This window comes from Cotesia typhae, unplaced genomic scaffold, assembly GCF_013202065.1.
Source record: "Cotesia typhae breed Kobodo isofemale line unplaced genomic scaffold, CoteBio_Ctyphae contig_5, whole genome shotgun sequence".
Taxonomy (NCBI): Eukaryota; Metazoa; Arthropoda; class Insecta; order Hymenoptera; family Braconidae; genus Cotesia; species Cotesia typhae.
The window spans coordinates 2,948,130-2,974,489 of NW_027423757.1; the positions used below are offsets into that span (position 1 = coordinate 2,948,130).

General features: G+C 31.0%; 1 protein-coding gene across 1 annotated transcript; it reads right to left on the reverse strand.

Moving 5' to 3' along the window:
- Nucleotides 1-1,850: 1,850 nt before the first annotated feature.
- Cubn (Cubilin) lies at nucleotides 1,851-24,987 on the reverse strand. The gene is made up of 50 exons (XM_074249504.1): nucleotides 24,917-24,987; nucleotides 24,712-24,841; nucleotides 24,438-24,623; nucleotides 24,077-24,130; nucleotides 23,859-23,999; nucleotides 23,676-23,779; nucleotides 23,199-23,589; nucleotides 21,895-22,207; nucleotides 21,485-21,810; nucleotides 21,214-21,406; nucleotides 20,190-20,353; nucleotides 19,933-20,101; nucleotides 19,308-19,498; nucleotides 18,607-19,126; nucleotides 18,304-18,526; nucleotides 17,648-18,126; nucleotides 17,220-17,558; nucleotides 16,231-17,111; nucleotides 15,633-16,161; nucleotides 13,824-14,335; nucleotides 13,555-13,747; nucleotides 12,670-13,047; nucleotides 12,368-12,561; nucleotides 12,056-12,207; nucleotides 11,770-11,949; nucleotides 11,513-11,694; nucleotides 11,207-11,425; nucleotides 10,972-11,118; nucleotides 10,484-10,559; nucleotides 10,098-10,206; nucleotides 9,861-10,020; nucleotides 9,549-9,779; nucleotides 9,374-9,462; nucleotides 9,148-9,255; nucleotides 8,319-8,440; nucleotides 8,039-8,239; nucleotides 7,784-7,919; nucleotides 7,048-7,372; nucleotides 6,785-6,970; nucleotides 6,533-6,695; nucleotides 5,182-5,359; nucleotides 4,785-5,021; nucleotides 4,543-4,705; nucleotides 4,246-4,454; nucleotides 4,089-4,169; nucleotides 3,108-3,172; nucleotides 2,621-3,033; nucleotides 2,295-2,530; nucleotides 2,071-2,182; nucleotides 1,851-1,992 (listed from the first exon to the last, which is right to left on the reverse strand). Exons 1-50 carry the CDS (start codon nucleotides 24,985-24,987, stop codon nucleotides 1,937-1,939), a joined length of 11,217 nt encoding a protein of 3,738 aa, XP_074105605.1. The 3' UTR covers nucleotides 1,851-1,936.
- Nucleotides 24,988-26,360: the final 1,373 nt, after the last annotated feature.

Genomic DNA, 26,360 nt, shown 5'->3' on the forward strand with positions numbered 1-26,360 from the left:
TGTGAAACATCAGTAGCCAGCATTTAACATCACTTGTAACTTTTTAAAAAGTTTATAAATTATTCAGTTTCACATAAATAATTCAGCTCAACTGATATTATCTACAACCAAAGTAAAAAAGTTATACTTCAGTTATTGATCAGTGAGTCAGCCATCATACGATTTCAGTTGCATCCATTTCCATTTGCAAGACCTCATTTCAATTATTATCATTTAATTGTGATTTTTGGATAAAGTTTTTTGCAATTATTCTATTAAATGTAAGATTAATCTAAAAGGTGATTCATTATTCAGAATTTTTGGATTACAATCAGGAATTGATTGATACTATATATGGAAAGAAAATTTGCTTATATAGTTTGCTATATAGGGCAAGAAAGTTGCAAGAAATTTTGCTGATTGAAATGGTAATTTTTAACAGTTGATCATTATTTATTACAAATCGACTATTATTTATTACAGTTTATTTTTTTCCGTGCATACTTCTAAAAAGAGAGACTCTTAGAACACACATTTTTCATTAATAGTATTATTACAGCATCATTTATCTTATATAATATAAAATTCATAATTAAGATAAAGTCATGTAGTATCAACATTATCGAAATTTAGCGAATTATCAAAAATAATTTCAATTCTAATTCGAAAAAAAAATTTTTAATTTCTTATTGATAAATATTGAAGCACGCACATATCACGTAATTTAAAATTCTAGTTTTTAATTCAAATTGATTTTCACATAGCATTACCGAGTATTGGAATAAATTTATTGCACATGAGTGATATCAGAAGGAACACACAAATAGATATCCACGCAGTCTCAATTTCAACAGTTACCAGTAAGGTCATTATAAAAAGGTAGTTTTTTTTATTTAGTTCAGTCCGCGCATTTTGGGGTGATAACTGTGTTATAAATTACTTTAATAATAATAATATAATTTTAATTGGTAAGAAGTGTCCAGTAATAAAATAATTAAAGTTTATTACAAAACTATTAAACTTTTTCATGAAACAATTTTAATACTCTTACAATTGCAAGCGGGCTTTAATAATATCGCGTTACCGGTGCCATAAGAGCGTATACCGGCGAAAGATATCGTTAAAAAGGCATAAATATAGTAAACAAGAATGTATAAAAATAATTTTTTTTTTTTGGAAATTGATTTAATTGTATTCTCAAAATATAGTAGAAACTAAAAAAAAATTTCCTTTCAAAAATTGGATGCTTATTATTTATTATGCTCTTACGGCTCCCGCGGTGATTACCAGGAGCCAGAAAAGGCGTTTAAAAAAAATTTTTTTTTCGGAATCAACATCATTTTAATTTGATGGTACAATACTGACAAAACATTCAAATTATATAAAAAAAAAATTTTTTTTTAGTACATAAAAAAGTTCAAATTTTTAACAAGGTGAAAAATTAACATTATTTAATTTTTTTTTATTCTACTTGTTTTTACGGCGCAATTATGATGAAAAATGTCGTTAAAGGAAAAAATACAGATTTCAATAGCTTTTTTGCCTTTAAAGTTTGGATAAAAAATTGGCTATTATGTTTTTGGATAAAATTTCTATTTTATCTTTTTTTGATGGTTTTGAGATATTTTTTTTTCACAAAGGCATAAAAAAAAATTACATGGCTCAGGTATCGGCTGACCTCACTTGTAAATAATTACCAATTTGTCTTGTATTATTACACTTTTAGGACATCATTTTATCAATTTAAAAAAAATTTGTTTTTATACGCCTTTATGAATCGCGGGTGTCACAAGGCCGTACAATAACAATTGAGCTCTTCTTGAAGACTTTCCAAAGTTAAAATAAACAGAAATAAATAAAAAATGCTGACATTAAAATTGTAAGACTCGCTTTTATTACCGAAATTATTTACACAAATTTCATCTTATTAATTAACTAATCAATTAACGTAAAAAAATTAATCATAAAATTTTGCTTCCATATGAGGTCCGTCGGGTCCATCATCTACGAAAGCTGAGCAAATAAGTTGAAATTGATATTTTAATAATTTATAAATATTAAATAGTAGCAAATAAATAAAATAAAACTCACAATGTTCGACTCCCATAAAAACAATGACCCATCCACTACCGCCATTATTTGGACTTGTATGATAAGTAACCTTTACTTCATTCGACAATCCTTCGAATTTGGCAGGATTTTCCTAAAATTTATTATACAATTTTTAAAGTTCAATTTTTATATTAGATAAATATTTTTTTTTTTTTTTTTTTTTTTTTCAAAAATATAATTGGATATAATATTATCAAACTTACTTTTCCACAATATGTTGTTGTTCGTTCCAAATTACCCGAAAGATCAGTTATAGTAATATAATCAGTTGCACAGTCGCTTGCCCCTAAATCAAAAACGAGGAAATCGAGGACAATTTTAAAACCACGGGGGACACTCAAATCCCAAGTACATTCACTGGTGTTACGATAATTATTTGGATACATCGGTGATGTGATTCTACCAATATAATTATAAATTTTTCCTCCGCATCCACGTCCTGTTGAAAGTAACGTCAAATTAAATAAATAAGTACTTGATAAAAATGTTTCAGATGGCTTTAAAGAAATCGACTAAAATATCAGGTTACCCTTATCAGTTGATGTATACAAAATATCATAACTCTCCCAAGTGACACCACGTTCCGATATAGAATGCAGACTCAACTTATTTGAGGTACTGAAAATCGGTGACGGTACTTGCATCCCACACAATGTTGCAAGTAATGGATCATTAAAGCCACCGTCGTGAATTTGTAAGTAACTTTGTGTACATTCAGACATATCGAAAAGTCTCAAATTGTTGAAATATAATGAAATTGTATTTCCAGGTGGTACTTCTATAGTAATCCAGCAATCGGTGAATCCTTCATGTATAATTCTGCCCTGAGGGCTGGTATAATTGCGATTACAATCAGATAACCCAACATCGAGCTTGAATTTTCTTCGTTTCTCTGGATGATCGGTTGTAGATTTAAGGTTTATTTCTAGTTCACTTCCTCCACTAAAAAAGAAAAAAGTATAAAAATTGTGCACTTTTTTTATTCACATTAAAAATTCAACCAATGTTTAAGAAACCTGTAATAATCATATGCATCGAATTTCGAACAAAATGTGAACGCTGCCATCGGATGATGTCTTCCCTAAAACAAAAAAATAGTTATTAACTTTTTTAAGCTACTCAATTTATTTCAAAATTTTTAACTTCCCGTAAAGAAAATTGAAAATTTTCAGAAATCGGGAAGTTATTCATTTTACCCCGTTTTTCAAAAATCGATTTTCATCAGATCTCGACGTTTTAAAGTCCTAGGAAGCTTCCCTGAATGTTTTCGCGATGATGTCCGTATGTATGTATGTATGTATGTATGTATGTATGTATGTAATACATACTATGTATGTATGTATGTGACCCTCTTATAACTTTTACACGGCTTGACCGATTTCATCGCAGTTGGCGCCATTTAAAAGGACTTGACCAAACTTAGATTTTGAATATACTTTAAACCGATTCAGACCGGTAGATTTTGAGAAATCTCAAAAAACCACAAAAAAAGTTTTTTCAAATGTAGTTTTTTTGGAATAACTTTTAAACGTCTTTACCGATCAATTCCAAAAACTAATCAGCTCTTAACATAAAAAAACCACGTCGATCGCTGCCAGCCGGGTCAAAATCGGTTGATTCGTTCGTGAGTTATCGTTGTCGAAAGAAAACTAAAAAAAGTGTTTTTTCGGAATTACTTCGAAATTCTTAGTTCGATCAATTCAAACTCGAAAATTCTTTATGAGGCTTAAAAACTGCGTCGAATGCCGCCAAATACTTTCGTTATTTGCTCTACGTTATTTGAGTCCAAGTTTTTTAATTTAATTATTTTACGTCCGAAAAATGGAGAAGATGAAAACCATCATTATTATAAATTTGTTCATCTCAATAACTTAGGAATTAAATATAAAAAAAAATTTTCATTTTGAAGGTAAGTTTTTAAATTTAATTTTTTGATGAGGTCTTAAATTAATTTACAGACAATAATTTTAATCAATTATGAAATCATCGATACTTACTATTCTAAATAAATGACGTTGTTTACTGTTTCCACTGTAAATAAAATCTTCGCCGAAATCTTGACTTATATGTTTATTGTTCTAAAATTGACAGAAAAACATAAAATAAATGAACAATCAATCGTATAAAAGCAACTATTATCACAAAAGAAACTACCATTTGATCCACAATCTGTAACCGATCTCCAGAACAACTTTCAGAATCTTCCATGTCAACATCTATAAAATGAATATGAACATCATGACCATGTGGTGCCTTTACAATCCATTTGCATCGAAGACCCAAAGTATAATCGGCAGGATACCTAGGTGATGTTATTAATCTCGAAGTATTTACTATTGATATCATTGTCTCACCACAAGGAGCTGAAAAATTATAATTTTACCACAATAATTAATTTTTTATCACTAAAATTTTTTTTTACATTGTAATAATAATTTGAGGCTGTATTACAATTGATTATGTCAAAAGTAGCCGTCACTCCAGATCCTTGGAATTCGGCGTCACTGAACAATCTGATCCATAGATGATTCATGGAAGAAACAATTGGCTGTGGGACAGTATTCCCACAGAATCTTCCGAGCAGTTCAGCGAAAGGACCTATACCGTCACGTACCTAAGAATATGCAAATAATAAGTAATTTTAATTGTTATTGATGTTTTTCCAAAATATTTTAAAGCACGTAGTGATGTACCTCTAAGAAATCTCCAGTACATGCGCCACCATATATTGATGATGTTTTATTCGTATTATTCTTAAGATCCATGCCTGTGATGGTCATTTTAATGTTTTTACCAGAAGGAACAGAAAAAGTCCACAAACAATCTTCTAATGGATCATAAGTGGATCCCTTTTGAGTTTTCCAAGTTTGAGAAGACTTCAAGTCTATTTTTCCACCACAACCACTCGCTTGACTTTTCGCAAACAAAACCTAAATAAAAGAAAAAAATAAATAAATAAACAATTATAATAAAACCTACTCTTAGCAATATATCGATTAAAGTATTGACCCATTCCTCATCATAACTTTAAAAATATTCATTTACAAATTAATTATTTAGAAAATAATCATAAATATTTCCTTTAATTACCGCAATTTTGAATCCTCTAAAGTGTTTATTCTCATCGGAATTAAAATTAACTGCCATAGTATTACCAACAGATTTAATTACTGGCAATGAATCTGTCAAGTTACCACACAGAGTAGCTAATAGTTTTTCATTATCTAGTAGCGAACCTTCGTAAACTAGCAAATTATCGAAGTAACATCTGTAAATAAAATTATATATAAAATTACACAAAATAAACTTGTATTGCATGTCTTAAGCACGAACGCACTAAGGCATAGCTCTACGAGGACCTAAAAATCAAGTTTACTATCTCGTCAAGAAAAATTATATTTATAATCCATAATCCTCGTACAAATAAAAAAAAAAATACACTGGCAGCAAGAAGAATGATTACTGAATTCAGTTCTAACTAATTAAAAACACTGCTTAGTAAATCAATTATAAAATTTATAAACTTTAATGAAAAAACCCGTTTTTTTAAAACTTTTGTTACACGGTCGCGCCGATGCTAAAATACGACAGCCGTTGCGCGGAACTCTATTTTCAACATTAAATAAATATTATTGTTCTTCAAGTTAGAGTTCCGGGAGTCAAAAATTTTCTTAAAAAATTTTCTCCTTTTTAAGGATCTTTTTTCCGATTTTTGATATCACCAATAGTTATTAAGTTATTTACAAAAAACTGAGATTTTTTATTTTGGTTATATTTTTTGTTAATAACAAATTGAAATTTTCATCAAAAAAATACAAAAACAACAGCATTATTTTCAAAATTTAATTCCGCATCGAATGAGTGCTTGTTCATATCTTTATCACAATTTCTAAGATTTTTACTAGCAAATTTACACAGGATTCTCACAAAAATTTCCGTTACTATGTAACATGGTAATGATTGCCATTCTACATGGGAATAAGTTCTATTCTTTTCTCTCCGTGAGTGGTCAAGAAAACTAAAAAGATATACAATTTTAGAACTCATTTTTTTTCAATCCTGTCATTATACTTTAATGAAAAACCCTATGCAATATCAAATTTGGCATGTTTTCAGTTTTTTAGTAAACAGAGATCTCATAGTGACTCTGCGACCAAGCCAACGTATGTATGCGTATCTACTTGTAAGTAGTTGATATTCGCGTTATAAATAATGCACGGGAAATTAAAAAAATTTTAATAACATACGTATGACTTGAGCGCTTAAGGCATGCCCATTTGGTTTTACCTAACTTTTTTTTTTATTAAAAATAAATATATAAGATGGGACCGAAAATATTAGATTTCGGAAAGTTTTAATTAAAAACAAAACTGTGCAAAATTGCATAAATGGAAATCTTTGAAATGTCTTTGTGTCACGTATGTTTATTTAATTCTGTTACCTGGAAGTGTATTCCAATTCAAACATTTCAAATCTTAAAACAACACTTCTATCATCTGGAGCATGGATAATCCAAGTGCAATTAAGTTTTCCGAAGTACGTTAGCGAATCTTTAGAAGTTGGTGGTTCTATTATTCCCTCTTTTGTTAATTCACCTCCACATTCTAACAAAAAAAAATTAAGTGTTTGAATTTTAGATTATGTTTTCTATAAAAAAATGATGATAATTAAACAATAAAGTCATTAAAGTTACCATTTATGAAATACGCGAACTGAAAACCTCGTTTTTGAATAAATTTATCAGTTCGGAAAATAATTTCTACTGCATGGTCGGTATGCTGGATTGGTGGTGGATCAGTGCCACACCAAACAGATTCTGAGTCATACCATCCAAATTCATTACGCATAATACTTACATTGTCGTAATCACAATTAAGTCCTAATGAACAAAAAATGAATTATGTATAAATAATCGGTATTTGGTTATAGACTGAAAGTAAATTTATTATAAATTACTAGATTCTAATTGGAAATCTATGAATTCCAATAAAACAGAGTATCCTTCCGGTGCAATGATTGTGTAATTACAGTAGAGATTTGGATCATAATAGGATGGATAATTTGGTGAACTAATCATTTGGCGTTGTTTTGAGGCAACGAAAACTCCACCACAATTACGTTCCCACTTTGCATGAAAACCGTCTCCTTGAACAGCTTCATTTGAACGGAATACTACTTTCATACGATTTGAAGTAGCATTAAATGTTGGGGGCATATTCCTACCACAAACTTTTCCTAACTGTTTCCATGAATCAGCATTAAACATGTCTCGTTCTAAAATCTAAATTATGCAATTTGAAAAAATGTTTGACATTAAAAATTTTCTAAACATCGGTAATTAAGAAGATAGCTTGGATCAACGTTTGTATAACAGAAAAATCGATATATAATGAATTAAACATCACACATTTATAATTGAATTATTGACTTATAAATAAGTGATCTAAAAATTAATTTTTTAGTTTCAATAATCAATAATTTTCAATCGACTGTAAGCGCTTCAATCAATTGATAAGAAATGAAATTTCGAATACATAATTGTTACTAAACCAATTATTAGAAAATAAAAAATAAAAAATTCGTTTGCGAGAATCAACTGTAATGAAAATATCGTTAAAGCAAGGTTTTTTTTGAAAATAACGTAGATCTAAACCATTTTCTTAGGTATTTAAGTATATGTACGAGCACTCACTTCAACAAAATCGTTTGAGCAATTTGTACTTGTTTCTAAATTGAATCTATCAAGAAAAACTAATCCAACATGATAACCAGGCTCTGCAATTATTTCCCAAGTACATTCAGCATTATTGGGATATTGACCTGGAAAACTAACGAAGAAAAATTAATTTTTTGTTGACGTAAGTTCCCATTTGGGCGTATAAGTTTCTGTAGTTATTGGAGCCGTGACAAGATTTTTTTTTAGGTACAGATAAAATATAATAAATACCTGGGAGAAGATATTTCTTTACGAGTTCCTCGCATAGTACCACCACATCCAAATTTATCACCACTCAATTCAAGCTGGAAATCGCTAGGTGATTTCGTAGCGTGATACTCAATCCATAACTTATTCGAAGAACTGGTTATGTTTTTCGGTATCACGTTACCACAGAACTTTCCTACTTCTGGTGACATAGGTCCACCATTTCTGTGCAGGATATTCAATTTATTTTAAAAACACAAAATAAATTTAATTATCCTACAAATTGTATTGAATGAATGTTTACCTAACAATAATATAATTATCATTGCAGCTGCCCATATCGAGGTGAGTAAATGCCAATTGAATAACTACACCATCGTCAGCGAATTCTGCTCGCCATGCACAATTTCTAGGGTACAAAACGTTATTTTGTGCTGGTGTCATTTCTTGTTTTATCTGTAATCATTTCTCATCATCATCATCAATGAGTAATTATTGACAAAGAAATTATAGAAAGATTAATTTTTGGAAGAATTAATTACACCGCCACACAAAAAAAAAGTTGTTTGTGCATTTGACCGAACCCGCCTATAGTAATGTATTTCGATCCACGGAATCCGAATTTGAACTTTAATTTTGAAACTTAAATGAGACAAAAAAACTTTAAATTCAGATTCAATAGAACAAAATACATAAAAATCATACTCAATCTGAATCCAAAAAATGTTTTCATCTGGATAATTTCAGTTTTTCATGATTTTTTGCACTATTTTTCGAAATTTTTTCAAATTTTGACGACTCAACAGGTTAATGAACGTCGAGATTCAGATTCACTAAATCGAAATACATGAAAATCGTATTTGTTCCGGGTCCACAAAAATTTTTTCATCGCTGTGACTGCAGTTTTTCACAATTTTTTGGATTTTTCGCATTTTATTCAAATCTCGAGGGTGACCGGGCCAAACGGATTTCAAATTCGGATTCAGCGGGTCGACATATACGTCCGTAGCTGGATCCGGTCAAAATATACAAGCAACTTTTTTTTTGTGTGTCGGTGTTATGGTAGCGATATATTTTTTTACTGGCAAATTATGATCCGAGATTTTTCATCGAGAGAAAAAAGAGATCGTTACCTTTGGTGCTTCAAGTTTGTGACTCGGGCCTCTAAGTATTCCACCACACATTTGCCATGAATATTCTAATTCAAAATTCATCGTAGAACCATAAGTACCATTGAGAATCTTGAATTTAAAAAGTGAATTTTATTTTAATTTTAAAATTCTTTCAAAATCAATGAAGTTTACTAAATAATAATGATGTATAAAAAAAGTGAATGGATTTTGAATTAACTTAAATTACCTTTATAACATTAAGAGGTGAAGGACTCCTAATAATATATGGCTGTCGAGAAACATTTCCACAAACCATTCCTATTGTTTCATCAGGACCTATTAATAAAATTTTTTTTTTAATATTTTATTTTAAAATCGAATTATAACTAATAACATTAACCAAAAAAAAAAAAACGGCTGACCTGCTACAGTGATAGATTTCATTAGATAACTACATGAACGACCTTGGCGAGAATACCGGCCAATGGTTCCAGTTACTGACACAGTTAATGTAGCTGAGGAATTAACGCCTTCACGTACTAAATCAGGCGGAGCTGTGAGAGCCCATTCACAATAAAATGAAGATCGATTGAAGGGCGCCATTGTTGGAGCACTCAAACTGCCGTGATAATTATCAATATTTCCACCACAAGCTAGTAAAAAATATTAATTGTTAATTATATAATTTTTTTTTTTAAATCCAAGTCATTATTAACAAAATGTAGATAAGTTACGCGCTGGCGCTGCAGCAATGTAGCGAGCTTTTAGACCCCTATGCCCACTGGTCATCCAAAACGAGATCAACATCATGTTGGAAGAGCTGCTATACGTACGAGAAAACTGTCCAGACCGTATTATTGAAATCTTTGACTTTGAGTAGAAATCATTGTAAAACTGAAAACAAATATTTGAATACAATTTAATTGTGATCATTTGATTGTGATAGTGATTGTATAAAAATATTTATTTACTGCTAAATAAAGTCCTGATCTTTCAGGTTCTTCCTGTGGAAGATCTAAATCTTCTATTTCTACTTGGACTTGATTGCCTCGAGGTACAGTGATTCGCCATTCACAATATCTTGAATTAAATATCATCATCACTACTTAAGAAATTATAAATTTGTGTAAATATGCAAGCCATTTAAGCTAGCACTGTACTTGTCATATTTCATTAGCAACCATTGCTATGGTAACCGTCGCCAAAGTGGTCATCATAGCAACGAAAAGCGACAACAATGAAAACGTCACTTGAACTTTTTAATAAAGGATTTAATTTGTTTGACAGAAAAATATTATTTACCAAATTAATTTCAGTGAATATATTTTTTTAAACAAATTACAAAATATTATCTTACCGAGGGCGAGTAGTAGGATTTGGATAACCCACTGATTTAATTTCTCCTGACATACCAAATATATTACCACCGCAGCCTGTAAAATATATTGTTATTACTAAAGTATATTCACGCTTTCGGAAGTGCACGCCTCATAATTCTCATTCAATTTTATTAAGAAATTCATACTATGTCAATAGCTTAAAATAAAATTGAATTTTACTATATTGATGACTGATCATTGAGTAAGATATTGATTCTATTTAATGTCTAAAGAACTAAGTTTAAAAAATCTTCAAAGAAATAGTATTATTTGATACTTGTGTAAGAACAATGACAACTCTGTACAATATTCATGCGTCGTCATTTAATAAAAAAAAAAGCTAGTACAATCATCAAAAGTAAATTTCACAACTCGTAATTCCTAATAGAAACCTCTTTCTAAGATTCTTGGTATGAATCATGCAAATGATTAAAAATTCATAATAAATTTTAATAAAAAAACGCACTATTTTTGCTGGCAGTGAAGTTTAAACTGAACCCTCGATAGTTTATATAACTTCGTCTGTCACTGAAAAATGAAATGAAAACTTCATTGGACACTGATACAATTGGTTCAGGCTTAAGACTTCCACATATAGTACGAAGAGGTGTTACTGTCGAAACATAAATAAACATTTTCAAATATTAATTAATGATAAACAAGAAATTTAATAGCAAAAGTTAAGTAAAATTTATTTTTACCAGAATCGTTGTGAGCAATCTTTTCACCAATATAGATGTGGTCAGTAATTTCACAGTTTCTGAGACCAGGAAGATGAAGATCCCGGAATTGAATTGTCAAAGTATGATCTACGGGACCAACTATCATCCAATCACATTCTTGATTTTTGGGATACATTGCTGGATAATGAGGAGATGAAATCACACCTTCACTTCCACGAATAATGCCACCGCAAAATTCTAAGTATTTCGAATCAAATTTTTTTTTACACAATTTTATCAATTATATTATCACAATTTGTAATTCTATAATTTTTTTAATTTTACCTCCAGGAATAACAGTTGCTTTAAAACCGTTTTTAGGATCAGCAACGTCTGTGTAAAAATGAACGTAAAGAATATTTCCAGTACTCGTAAGACTACTTGGCGCAGTGTCTGAACAAAATCTGCCCAAAAGTTTCGATGAATCAGTGCCACCATCTCTTACTTCAACGTATTCTTTTTCACAGCTGAAAATATAATCACGTTTTAAGGAGAAAATGTTCTTTTATTTTTCATTATTTCATTGATTCAATTATGCTTACTCAACGCTGTAAGTGAGATCAAAACGTTCAATAAAGTGTAGGGAAAGTCTTTCACCCGGCGATGCCATAAATGTCCAAAAGCATTCTGAGAAAGGTGGTGGTATATTAGGATAGGAAGGTGATGAAAATTCCATACGATCTTTTAATCTAAAAGTTCCACCACAATCTAATCCAACTTCCCTGGAATTTATAAGTAAAAATTTATTTTTTGTACATTATAAATGACGTGAGACTAAATTTTATTATCATTAATTGAACTAGCCAAAATTATAGCATATTTTTTTACCGATATTCTAGCTTGAACGAAACATGTGTACCGGTTCCAACTGTCTTGACGAATAATTTATTTCCTGTTGTCATTAGAGTTTCTGGTACCGTGGTTCCACAATATTTTCCGTTGCCAAGAAGTGGAGACTCTGGGCTTTCTCCATTTTTCAGCTGGATTTTGTAAGCAAAAGAATACACCGTAATTATGTCACAGTAATTGTAAATTAATAATTGAAAGGCATAAATTTTCATAGTAATTTAAATTATCATATCGTAAATTATTAAAATCACTTTAATTATTTTATATAACAAGGGAAAGATTATATCGTACCATTAAATAATAATTGCCGCAATGCGTATCTGGATTATCGATTGCAATATTAGTAATTCTAACTTCAATTTTTCTTCCAGGTCTTACACGAACAACCCATTTACACTTGTAGCTCCACGCTCGAACCAAATTCTTCCTGATGTCATTGTTGAATTCAATTTCTCCATCAGGACCAGTCAATTCACCGCCACAGTCTTAAAAAAAAAAAAAAAAAAAAAAAAAAAAAAACAGAATACATAAATATTAATGTGCCTGAAAGACGTATAGTGTTCAAAAGATTTTACTAAATTATAAAAACTGACTTATGTGAACAATTCCTCTAAAACCAGTTGCATTTATGTAAACATCGCTTATAAATTTAACCGTCATAATATTTCCTGTTTCAACATGGACACTCGATTCATTACTCTTACAATATCTTCCTTGAAGTTTTGCTTCAGGAAGAGGTGGTAATGTTCGTACATATCCTGAGTAGATATCTACATAATCCGTTACACAATCATTTGATTCTTCAAGGTCAATATTCATGAACCAAAATGTCAAATGTGTTCCAGGAGGGGAAGTAATTATCCAAGTACACTGAAGATCAGTTTCGTATCCTGTTGGATAACCTGGTGAAGTTATGATATGAGTGAGATTAGTTTCTCCACTCAAAAATATTTCTTCATTACAATCTGGCACTGAAAATTTAACAAATTGTCATACAAAATTTTATGGAAAAGGAAAATTTTTATTTTAAGTATATAGTTTTTGCGTGATAATCATTTGAACAGAAAATAATGAAATTTTTTTTATCTAAAGATAACTATATTAATAATTCACTACCAAAATTTCAGATGAATTCACTGCACCGTTTTTGAGTAATTAATTTTCGAAATTGTATTATTTACATGTAGAGGTAAAGAGAGATGGTAAAGATAGTATGAAATCTCCCGTACCACTTGAGTGGGCCAAATAATTTCATACGAACTTTACCATCTCTCTATACCTCTACGTGTAAAAGATGCAGTTTCCAAAATTAATTACTTAAAAACGGTGCAGACAATTGATCTGAAATTATGGTAGTGAATTATTGATATATTTATCTTTCAACAGAAAAAATTTCATTATTTTCTGTTCAAATGATTATCACGTAACAACTAACTGAATAGCAATATAATTAATTTATGATTTTAAGTGATTCTTACAGATTACTTCACGATCAGATGACTGGTCTCGTGGTACTTCATACCAATGAAGATGAAACCAGTTACCTTCTCTCATATAATCTCCGTTGAATTTAATGAATATGACATTACTTGAAGACTGAACTGGATCTGGTAAATTGTTACTACATGGTTCACTAAGAGCTGGAGCATCAGAATCATATCCATCATAGATCTTTAATAAATTAAACATTTAACTTATTCAAAATTTCAAAAAAAAGTTACGAAATATAATATAAATATTTATTCACCGTGAAACTAAAATAGTAGCAATCGTTAAAATTTTCAAGATGAAAATCATCAAATTCAACACGTACTGCCGATCCAAAAGGTACTGTGACTCTCCAGGTGACTTCATCACTTCTTTTAAATGCCTGGGGATAAAATGGCGAAGCAATTTCACCGGATGACCCAGTTATATCATTACCATGAATAAAAGTATATTCTCCTAAAAATCCTTTACCGGTTCCACTGGAATCACTTCGGAATTTGATCCATAACTTTGTATTAGATGTTATCGGATTGATAGTATTTCCACAAAATGCTCCCAATAATTTACCAGAAGGGGAATTTTCTCGTATTTCTAAATAATCGCGGTCACAATTCGGACTTGATTCAATATCAAATTCAGAAAACGTTAAACTTATTCGGTTTCCAGGTGAACTATTCAGTACCCAAACACATTCAGCGTTCATAGGGTAGCTCTCTGGATATGAGGGTGATGATAATGTCGCAGCTTCAGACGAATAATTTCCGCCACACGCTAAAAAAATAATTTCAAAATTTCAGTGAAAATAACTAAGTAATAAAGGTAATGTTCAGATCTCAGCCAATAAATAACAATAAAAACTCAGGTTGCTTAAGATCCGTGATTTATTTGATGTCTAAATTGTATCAAAGTCCGCAACGGTTCGTTGATAATCTCAACTTCATCAGGCGTGATTTACAGATCAGATTTTTCTATGCGACTGTGATACAACGCGAGTTTATTTGGACTTTGATGTCTATATAAAACCATTCAAAAGTACATTTATTTATTTAGTTATTGTATATTAATTTTTAAAGAATTTAATTTTTATATAAAAAATGTTTTTTGTGATGTATTTAAGAATTTAGATATTCTAAAAATGTAAGATTTTAAGACCTAAAAAAAGAAGAAAAAAAAATTTGCATTTTATAATTGCTTATTTGTACAATCGTGGTCATTAATTTAAGTATGTTTTTCAGTTTACTGGAAAATAGTCATTTATAAACTCGAACGTTCATAAACTATTAATTTGAAAATTCATTGATAATGTCATTTGTAAAATTAGTCGCAAATAAAAAATGATATTAATGAAATTAGCAAAATAGAAATATCATCGAATATAAATTCAGTAATTTATAAAATAGCAAAAAACAAAAATCTGTGGCTATGTAAACTTAGCCAATTCTTACTGCAGAAACTTATAAAGTTAGCCGATTGTAAACTTTACATATTGTAAAATTAGCCGTTTTTAAACTTCTTATAACTTTTGAATGGGTGGGTCGAATCTGCTCTAATTTTCAGAAAAACTAATTTTATGGGAGTCCTTTTAGATGCTTCAAATCGTTGATCCGTTCAAGAATTACGAGAAATTTAGAAACAGGTTATTTTACAATTTACACAGTTTACAATCGGCTAATTTTATAAGTTTCTGCAGTAAAAATTGACTAAATTCACGTAGCCACAGATTTTTGTTTTTCGCTTTTTTATAAATGACTGAATTTATACTTGGTAAAATTTTCATTTCGCTAATTTCATTAATATCATTTTTTATTTGCGATTAATTTTACAAATGACATTATCAACTGATTTCCAAATTTAGAGTTAATAAACGTTCTAGTTTACAAACGACTATTTTGCAGTAATATTAAAAACATTCTCTAATTAAAAACCACCATTGTATATTGTTGACATGTAATGATGGTTTGTTATTGATTTATCGACGCCTGATGAAGTTGAGAATAAATTACGGATCTTAAACAACCTGAGTTTTTATTGTTATAACTAAGTAACTTATAAAATCGTATTGTGTTACCAGAATTCAAGATAGAATAGCTTGCTTGGAACATATCATCACTAGCAAACGATGAAACCAAATGCAGTGTCAAAGTATCTCCATTACTAACAATTGGCGCCGGTGATTTACTACCACACCACGACCCTCGCACTGGTCCCTCTAAGCCATCACCTTCATAAACTTTCAGATAATGTTCTTCGCACAAATCATCCCCTGTGTTCATCCAGGAGTTGGTCAAGTCCATGTGGAAGATGGTGAGGGTAATATGATCAGCAGGATTAGCCGCCTGGAGTATCCAAGTACAATTAGTACCTTCAGTTTGCCGTACGTGTAAATTAGATGCAGTAGATAAGACTCCAGGTTCAGATACGATTCTTTTTGCTCCACAAGCTCGTTCAAATTGGGCTTGGAAACCTTTCGCTGAGATCAAACTGTCACTTCTCATTACTACTAACATTTGATTGCCTGATGAAATGATCGACGGCGGTAAGTGATTCTTACAAAATGTTCCCAATTCTTCAAAATCTTTTCTGGGACCATCAAATACCTCAAAAAAAAAAAAAAATTTTTAAGATTTATTTCATTGAAATTGTTAAATTATATAAATTGTAGTTACCTTCACATAATCGTCAGTACAATTGGTAGTGTCTTCAATATCAAAATCAGTGAACGTTAAATTAACAACATGATGACGATCAACAGAAATAAGCCATTCACAATTTTGATTGTGTGGATAATTCATCGGATAATTAGCTGATAAAATAATTCCTTGATCCGCTGAAAACACTCCGCCGCAAGTCAATGGAACAGATTTGTAGTTAGCGGAGAATCCTTTGCCCTGATACGATATATCTGATTTGAATTTGATGAATATTTTGTTTGTTGGACTAGTATAATTAATTGGTACAGTAGAATGACAAAATTCAGCTAATTTTGGTGCCTTGTCATTTTCACCGCCAAAAAGTTCTATTTTATCGTAATAACACCCTCCTGACTTTTCCGTATCAACTTCTGAGAAAAAGACTTCAACGCTGTTACCATAATCGACTTCTATTAACCATTCGCATTCTATATTAACTGGATAAGCGGTTGGATAGCCAGGTGATGTAAACTGTCCTGTAGGTCTTATTAAGTGACCCCCACAGCCTACAATTATCCATTCTAATCTGAATCCTCCATATACATAGTACTCATCGGTTAGGAAATTTATTGACACTTGAGGCTCTTTTGAAGTTATTTTCGGCGGTAGTCTAGAATCGCAGTATTTTCCTAATTGAGTGTTGAATTGGTCTTCAGATCCCTCTTTTATCAACAAATAATCATATTTACACTCTTCTTCGGAAGATGATTCTAGATCAAAATGTGAAAATGTTATGTTTATCTTATTGCCTATTGGTGCATCAATTATCCAAGTGCAATTAACACTTGATGAATATTTTTCCGGGAAATTCGGTGATTCAATTACTCCAGAAAAACCATGAATTTTGTTAACACAAACTAAAAAAAATTAAATCATTATGATTACAGTAATAATAACTTCTAAATAATTGATAAATTAACTTTTAGTTTATTATAAAATGTATAAAAAAAAAAATTTGTTCTTACGTGTATTATATTTAATGTGAAAACCCCGTCCTGAATTGGTAAAATCACTTCGGAAGCGTACAGTTACTAAATTACTGTTTAATTCAATGGAAGGAGGGTAAGTAGCTCCACAATATCGATTTACATTTTTTCGTATTCCGTTAACTCCTTCAGATATTTCAAGATAATCAAAATTACATCGGATATGTTCTTCCAAATCAAGGTCAACAATTATTATTTGAACACGACTACCAGCTGATACTGCGATTTTCCACGTACATTCTGATGATCTTGAGTACGCATGAGGATAGTTTGGTGAAATAATATCTCCAGAAGCCGCCGTGAGTACACCACCACAACCTGAGTTGGAAAATTAATTCATACATATGATACATTTTTTATATCCAACTATTTTTTATTAGTACAGTCGAATTTGATTGAATACATACCATAAGACATGCTATCCCATTCAATTTCAAACCCTTGCTCGCTACTAGAACCATCCGAAACAAACTTAATGTAAAGTTGATTAGTGAAACTCATTATTTCACCCGGTATATCAATACCACAGAATTTTCCAACTAACGGCGAAGTTTCATAACCCCCGTTTCTAATTTCTAAGTAATCATATGCGCAGTAACTATGTGGTTCGATTTTAAACTTTTTAACATCCAGCAATATTCGGAATTTATTTTGCGCTTCAATGATCCATACACATTCACGATTTGGAGGATAATAGTTAGGATAATCAGGACTTCTTAGAAGTCCTTTCGGAGAGAAATAACGCCCGCCACAAACTTTAGAAACATCAACAAACGAATATTTCACAACAAATCCTCCAGAAGTAATTGAGCTATCAGAAATGAAAACTAATGTCACTGATGAACTTTGAGATGTTATCATTGGCGGAATTGTATTACCACAATATCTGAAATTAAAGTCATCATTATTTGTTGAATAATTTGTGGTCTACTACTTTAAATTTTACAAATCAAGATCATTACAGAAATTAACATTTGCATTAATAAGTAATAGCTCTCAAATAAAGAGCAAAAAATTTATAATTTAAGAAATTTACTCTAATCTTAAAATTCGAATAAATTACCTGCCAATTTCATAATCATCTCCTTCATACTTTTCTAAAAGTTTTACGTAATCAGTTAAACATTTATCATGAAATTCCAAATCAAACGATTCCCACGTGAGTTGTACCGCGTGTCCTACAGGTGCTTGAATGGTCCAGGTGCATTCTTCGTCATTATCATACTCTTCTGGAACCATAGGGTAACGAATTTCTCCATGAGGCGTTTTGAAAATCCCTCCACATCCTTGAACAGAAAAAATTTACGTTATATAAAAATCCAACTAGTAAATTTATGACAAATAAATATTTAAACGTTTTATATACTTCGTGAAACAGTGGTATAATTCGCCAAAAATCCACGACCATGAATACTCGCATCAGCTTCGAATTTAAGATACATATAATTCAAAGATGAATAAAAAGGTTCACTAGGTTTTTTGTCTCCTTCACCGCAAAGATTTGCAAGAAGTGTTGAGTTTTCATTATCACCATCATGGATTTCCAGGTGGTCAAAATAGCAGTCAACGAATGATGAACCTTCAATATCCAAGTCGATTATTTCCAAAACGATCCCTCTATTATGAGGTTGAACGATCGTATAGTGACACGTTCTAGAACCTGGATACTGATCGGGGTAGTATGGCGACTTTATTATTCCGGATGGCTCGTTGAATTCTCCACCACAGGCAATTTGGTATTGCAATTTAAAACCGGCATTTTCATTGCTCCAATCACTTTTGAATACTATGAGCGCAATATTTGAGTTTATTTCCATCGGTGCAGGTAATTTGTTGCCACAAAGTGCTCCCAATGTCGGAGACTCCAAATCTGGTCCTTCATAGATCTAAAATACATGAAAATATTTGTTGGCCTAGTTTAATCAATCTTTACGTCTCTTTTTTGGGTTATTGTTTAGATGTGAAACCACCGTTTTCCCTTTCGCCAAAAATAGGTGGAGCTCCTAATCTAAACAATTACCTTTTTGTTGATAAAATTAAAAAAAAATAAAATCCAAACATCGTCACCTGAACGGAATCAAATGCACAATGATCTGAATCTTCAATATCAAAATCAATCCAAGTAATTCTTATCCTTTCACCAACTGGTAGCTGGATTTTCCACTCGCATAGCAAGTTAGGCAGATAAGTTGATTTGTCAGTTGGGGAAGAAATAAAATCTTGTTCCGCAGTATATACTCCTCCACAGCCAGGCGTCCCTTGATAAAGTAATTTGGTTTTGTTGTTAAGTAATAAAGTGAATACACCCGTAAAAAAATTTTTTTGATTTTTTTAAATGACAGTAAAAAATTTTCCGTCGTTGCGTCAAAAAACGTAGTGTTGAAAATTTTTGTGTTAAATATTTAACACTTTTATATGTAAATTTAACATTTTTTCTATTAAATCAACACAAACAAGTGTTAAATATTTAACATAACAATATTTAAAACAAAATTTTTTGACGCAATGATGCAAAATTTATTACTGTAGATCATATATAGCCGAACATGGCTATATCAGGCCATATATGACTGATGAAAATATATGGCCATAACAGCAAATTTTTCACGAGTATTACATCTATTTTAAAGTATCAAGAATTTTGTTAAAATTCGTCATGTCATGCAAATTTTATTATTTCAATTACTATTACCTTCGATGCTCGAATAGGTAAGTTGAAATCCTAAATCTTGACCATGGTCATCTGAGTGGAAATGAACGGTTGCAAATGAACCAGAAGTAACGAGAGGTGGTGGGTGAGTATGATTGCAGTAAATGCCCAATCGAACGTCTCTTTCGAACGTGTCAACAGGTTCAGTGATCTATGATGAAAAATAAAAATTAAAATAATATACTGAATGAATTGGTTAGTAAGAAAAAGTCGTAATATTTTAAATTAATGACGCATACTTCAAGGTAATCCATGTCACAATTTGGATGTTCTTCAATCATGACCGTAAAGAAATGGAATTGAATTCGTTTTCCAGTACGAACAGTAATATACCAAAAGCAATCTCTGTTTGGTGAGTATCTTCCGGGTGATCCAGGCGAGCTAATCGTTCCGTGTTCATTTTCTGTACGTTCAGAAATTTATGATAATAATTACTTTTGTTCATCTTTAACAATTGCCATCTTAGATGATAATTTCATTATTTTTGACATCGATGTTATTGACTAAAATCAGTAACTATTACCATGCCCGAATAATATAACAAGCATAGATAGTATTTATTATCACCTGGGATAGTAACCACATACACAAAATATAACAATTGTTTTCATTACCGCTGACAATATTTACCGTCGCAATAGATAATCAATTTTTTTTTTTTAAGAATAAATAAAATTTTAATTTCGGAAGAAATTATTTTTATCAGTACATGGAAAAAAGAAAAATAAAAAAATTACAGTATATGATGTAACGTGACGCTTCGTGATGAAAACTAGAAAAATTACGGTTTCAGATTTTAAGTATTACAGATTTTATAAGAATTGCATCGTAAAATGTAATATTTATGTTGAAAGCTTTAAAAATTAACATTCAAAGTTTGAATTACAAAAATGTTATTTCAAACTGTAATTTTTCTAGTTTTGAATACGACGGTACACTTACTACTATTTAAAATGTAATTTTTCAAGTATTCATGAAAAAAAAATTTTTTTGTCAGTATGAAAAACATTTACTTGAAAAAAATTCAAATTTCATGTATAAATTAAAATTTCGAAAAAAAAATTAATATAATAACAGTAATAGTAATGGTTATCACGTTATCAGCTTTAGTATTAATCTGCGATGGTAACTATTACTATCTCGTATTACAAATATTAACTCTAAGATTATAATCATTACAATAATTATGATACTGATAACTATCATATCAGTATTCTGAATATTACAATCATTCGGTGGTAATTACTACCATAAATTTCTTACCGTGTAAATGTCCGCCACAAACAGGTGGTATACTATTCCAATGAAGGGAGAATCCAGTTCGAGAAATGCTACTGTCCGTGTGGAACCATAAGTATATGCTATTGTGAGTAGAAATGATGTTTCCATTCATAGGTAAATTTTTTCCACAAAACCTTCCAATTTGATGACTACCAGCGTTTCCTCCATCGTGTATCTATATTTGTGAAACAAAAAATGATGCTTCCAAAATCAGTTTATTTGATGATGGGTGAATAAAGTATTGAAAAAATACCTGAAGAAAGTCATGACGACAACCAGGGGTTGATTCCAAATCGAACTGTGTGAAGGTAACGTTGAGAACTAATGATGTATTCGTTGCTAAAATATAAGCACAGCTGAGACCGTGGCCATACGTCGCACCATTTGGAGGATATGTTAGAGTTCCTGCTAGATCACGGATTACGCCTCCACAAGCTTCTTTTGGAGTTTCACACCGAGGGCCTGAATAAGCAGCAGTACATTCGCATGACACTTGTTGATCAGCTGTCAGCGTACAAATTCCGTCATTTTTGCATGGATTTGGAGAACATGGGTTGATTGGAGTAGCACAAGTAATTCCTTAATTGTACAAATCAAAGATCAGCATGACAAATATTGATTCATCAACTCAAGCAAAAAATTATGTTGAAAGGCTATTTTTACCAGTATATCCAGGATCACATCTGCAAATGAAGCTAAGGCCGTGAGGTAAACAGTGACCATGAGTACATGGATGACTAGCACAAGGTCCCTGATCAACTTCAGTACCTGGTTGACATCCTTGAGGGCCGATTCCAGTGCCGCGGTAGCCAGTCGGACAACGACACTCTACAAGCAGATTGTTGAACCCAGGATTATCGATGCAAGTAGCAAGTGGGTGACAGCCTCCATTATTGATTCTGCAAGTTCCGATGAATACACATGTGACTCCATCACCTTGATAGCCAGGTGGACAGGACCCACATACTCTTGATCCCTAATTTTGATGGTTCAGTAAAATCATGATCCATAAATTCGTATTGATAATAAATTATAGTTTAGAAAACTAAAAAACGCAGTTCAATAGCAAAGCAAACTAAAAAGTGAAAAACAATTTTTGATAAGTATAAAGATAGAATAGAGGAATTATCAAAAAAATACATTCTATTGTAGAAAAATGTAGAGTGCTTTGATATCAATCATTGTAAGCATATTATCGGTAGATTGTTCTTAGAAAAATATGTTTAAAAGCACTCCACTCTTCTCTGTAGAATAATATGAATTTCATTATTAATCACTCTATTTTAAATTTAAAATTATTCTCTACTTTTTATTTTAGTTTGCTATTAAACGGTATTTTTAAGTTTTTTAGAACTGTGATTTATTTTTTAATGTTTTAGTAAAAATTACTACTCAAAAGCTTCAGATTGTAGTATTGAATTAACTGAATTAAAAGAATATTATTGACTGTAGTTGTATTAATGATATATTTTTAACGCGTAAAATTAGTTAATATCTATTTATTCTGGATATTAAGATAAATTTAATAAATTATTATATTGTTACCAGTTCCTAATATGTGTGCAAATTTTTAAATCAATCCGAGTTCTTTATCCAGTTAGCACAAGCGAAACGAAGTTCACAGTAGAGCAACAGTTATACTTATAACTGTTGACGTGAAGTTAATGTTAACTTTCTGCAACTTCGCGTTAACTTTGAACGAACCTTTCGGAAAATTCCGGTAATATATTTACGCTAACTTAATGCGTAAGTTAAAGTTAAGTTATGGGAAACTGTTGCAAATGCAGAGGTTGACGCCAAGTTGACATAAACCATTGAACATCAACTTAGTTGATGGTCAACCTGTGCTAACTGGGTAAGTTTTGTGAAAATTACCCTTAAAGATTACGTAATGAAGGTAGATATATGTCAAGCTGATCTAAGCGTGGTAATTATTAATAATAAAAAATTGGTGATTTTAAAATTACCATTGTATTGATGCATTGGACTTTTGGCACAATACTACAACCACCATTGTCTGTTGAGCATTCGTCGATATCAGCACAATAGTGCCCGTTTCCAGTGTAACCAGCAGGACAACTGCCGCAATAAAAGTCTCCGGGGACATTAATGCAAGGCACATACGGTTGCATCGAACATGGAGGATGCCTCGCTTCACATTCGTCTACGTCTATTTTACATGCAGGGTCATCTCCATTCGATTTCCATCCTTGATCACAGATACATGTGTAACCGCGGGTTGTGCCAGTAGCCACACATGTACCGTGATCACCACATAATTTGTGAGAGTCTTGAGCGTTACAAACGGCTGTGTTCGAAGTGCAATCGACTCCATACCAACCCGATGGACATGCACAGCTGAAATAAATTTCGTTAATCACAATTGCAATGATGGTAATAAAAAATCTCCATTTTCGAAATGAATCAAAGTAACGCGAACAAACCTGTATGATCCAGGAAGGTTTGTGCACGTTGCTCCATTCTGGCAACCTAAATCTGTGCCCATGAATCTTGTGCATTCATTTACGTCCATTGCACAATTGGTACCCTTTAGAAAATTCATCGATTTAGACAATTGGTTTTTTAACAACTTTTTTTTTTTTTTTAATTGAAAGCTTGGATTTTACCTCCCAATTAGTAGGACAAAGACATTGAAATCCATCGTAAATTGGTATGCAAGTGCCTCCATTTAAGCATGGGTTACTAGAACATTGATTCTGTCGCAATTTTGATGAAATTGATCGAACTCGTCCCTCTAATCGTCGAACCTATCGTTAATGGATAGTAAGTTATTTCTGCTGAAAAGTTTAATGATTTCTTTAAGTCAAAAAAAATTTTAACTCACGCGATCACTAAGCCTGCGAACAGTAACTCTTGTTGCATCATCGATTTCGTAATTCTAAAGAAAATTTTATGCAATATAAATATATGTCTTTTGGAAAATAATAGAGTGCACCAAACAAAAAAATCAGTTTTGATTACTGAATTGATGAATAGCTGTAATATCTAACTAAACTGGATTTCAATTAACAGTAGTACTCATTCCTGACTATTTTATTCAGCACTGAAAAAAAAAAAAATTAACTTGAACTTCAGTTAAGAAATTTTTCTATTTAAATCACGACATCGAAATTCTTCAAAATGATTTCCTTGTTTCAAGTTAGTTTTTTTTCCTGCGTGTATGAAAAATAGTTAAATTTTGTTACATCAGCAGAAGGACTTGGCACTCGTGAACTAGAATTTGATCCTTCAGAACCATATTCTATAATATTCATACGTCTTTGTAATCCAAGGGGACCATTGATTGCATGGTCTACTTTTCTAACTTTGTCAACTAAATCTTTCAAAAATCCATCACGCCATTGTTCCACTAAATACGAGGAACTTCTTGCCTGTAATTATTAAGCCAAAAAAATTATTCGAAAAATCAAAAATCATTCCAAACTATGATAAAAAAGAAGAAAATGAGAATAAATTTACCGAAATGGCAACTTTTAGAAGATCGATATCCTCGACATTAAAGTATCCGCGTCCTAAAATTTTTATCGTAATATTTCTATCCTTTGCACTCGAAATAATGAGATTTCCATCTACAGACTCCAAAACAGGCCTGAAATAAATTTTTTTAAAGTTACGTTAAATATTTTTATACCTTAATTGAATAAAATTGTCTAGTATTTAAAACCTTTCGTCCATCCAAGCATCACACAATGGTTTATATAATAACAATATCAACGACACTACTTTAATGTTCATTATTGAAGATAGTATGCACAATTACATAAAAAAAAAAAAACGTTTTCTAGAAAATTTTTAGAAACATTTCGAATGATGTTTCTGTTTCTGAGATCAGTCACAAACTGCAGTGTGATCGTAAATCAATAATCAAGTACAATCCGATTTTTATGTGGGCGTGCTTGAAATACGTATCACAAGTTCGCCCAATATCATATTACTCTGATAGTGATTGAACAGTTAGAAAAGCCTATTACTTCTTTGAAAAAAAAAAAAAGAAAAAAATCGGAATTTTAAAATTTATTTAGTGAGTAATTTGAATAAAAAGTAATAATTCCGATCTAATTGTATCTGATGAATTCTATACATATGGAGAGATCTTACGAGAATTTTTAAAGGTTTGCGAATCTTTGAAAATTTCTTACAACAATCATTATTTTGAAAATCGTTTTTAAAGTTTTTGTAATTTAGAAAATACAAATTTTCAAATTTCTACAACTTTGCAACTTTTTTGATAGCGGTAGAGTTGAAAATATACTGCCTGATCTATATTAATCGTAAATTTTTCTTTGATTCAGATCAGATTAAATAATTAAAAAAATTATTTTTTCTTCTTATACAAATATGTTTGTAGCCGCAAAAATTAATTTGATAATTGGATGTGTAAAATTTGATTGATAAAAACCAATCGTAATATTTTCTATTATATTATTACAGTTATCATTTCTGTGGATTCGATGATTTTCAAAAATTGTTATATCTTGTTATCGTTTTTAAACATTCATTATAGTATATTACACCCCTAGGGAAGTAAAGTAAGAAATGTCTGAGATCACATGTAATTGTTGGCCGAGGCGAAGCCTTGAGGCTTTCTGAGGCTTTTTTATTTACTTCCCGAGGAGTGTATACTTTTTTTTCCCCAACGAAGGCGCAAAGCGGCAACTTCGTGTAGCGCAGCGGCGCTAAAGTTGACGCTTTACGCCCGGAGGGGAAAAAAAGTTATATCATCATTTGAGAAATATATTTTCACTTAAGTTAAAAAATGTTTAAAATATTTTTCTCTTTAATATTCCTTCAAGTCTTTAAGTCATAATCCCATTTCTAAAAACTCTAATTTTTAAAATAAAAAGTTATCCATAATAAGCAAAAATTTTACAATTTAGTTTTATAAATAAACATTCATAATACGTTTATAAGACAAAATTCTTTATATGGAATGTCAGTGACACGCATGGAACGATCGATTAATGTGAATGAATATATAGATGTCCATTGCTCTACTAGCATAAAAGCTGACTATAGTTCGCGAATCGTAAACCTTCCACCTGGTATTGTAGAAGCATCCTCTATGAATATGAAAAAATAGTAGTATAGTATTAAGCACTAACTACTGT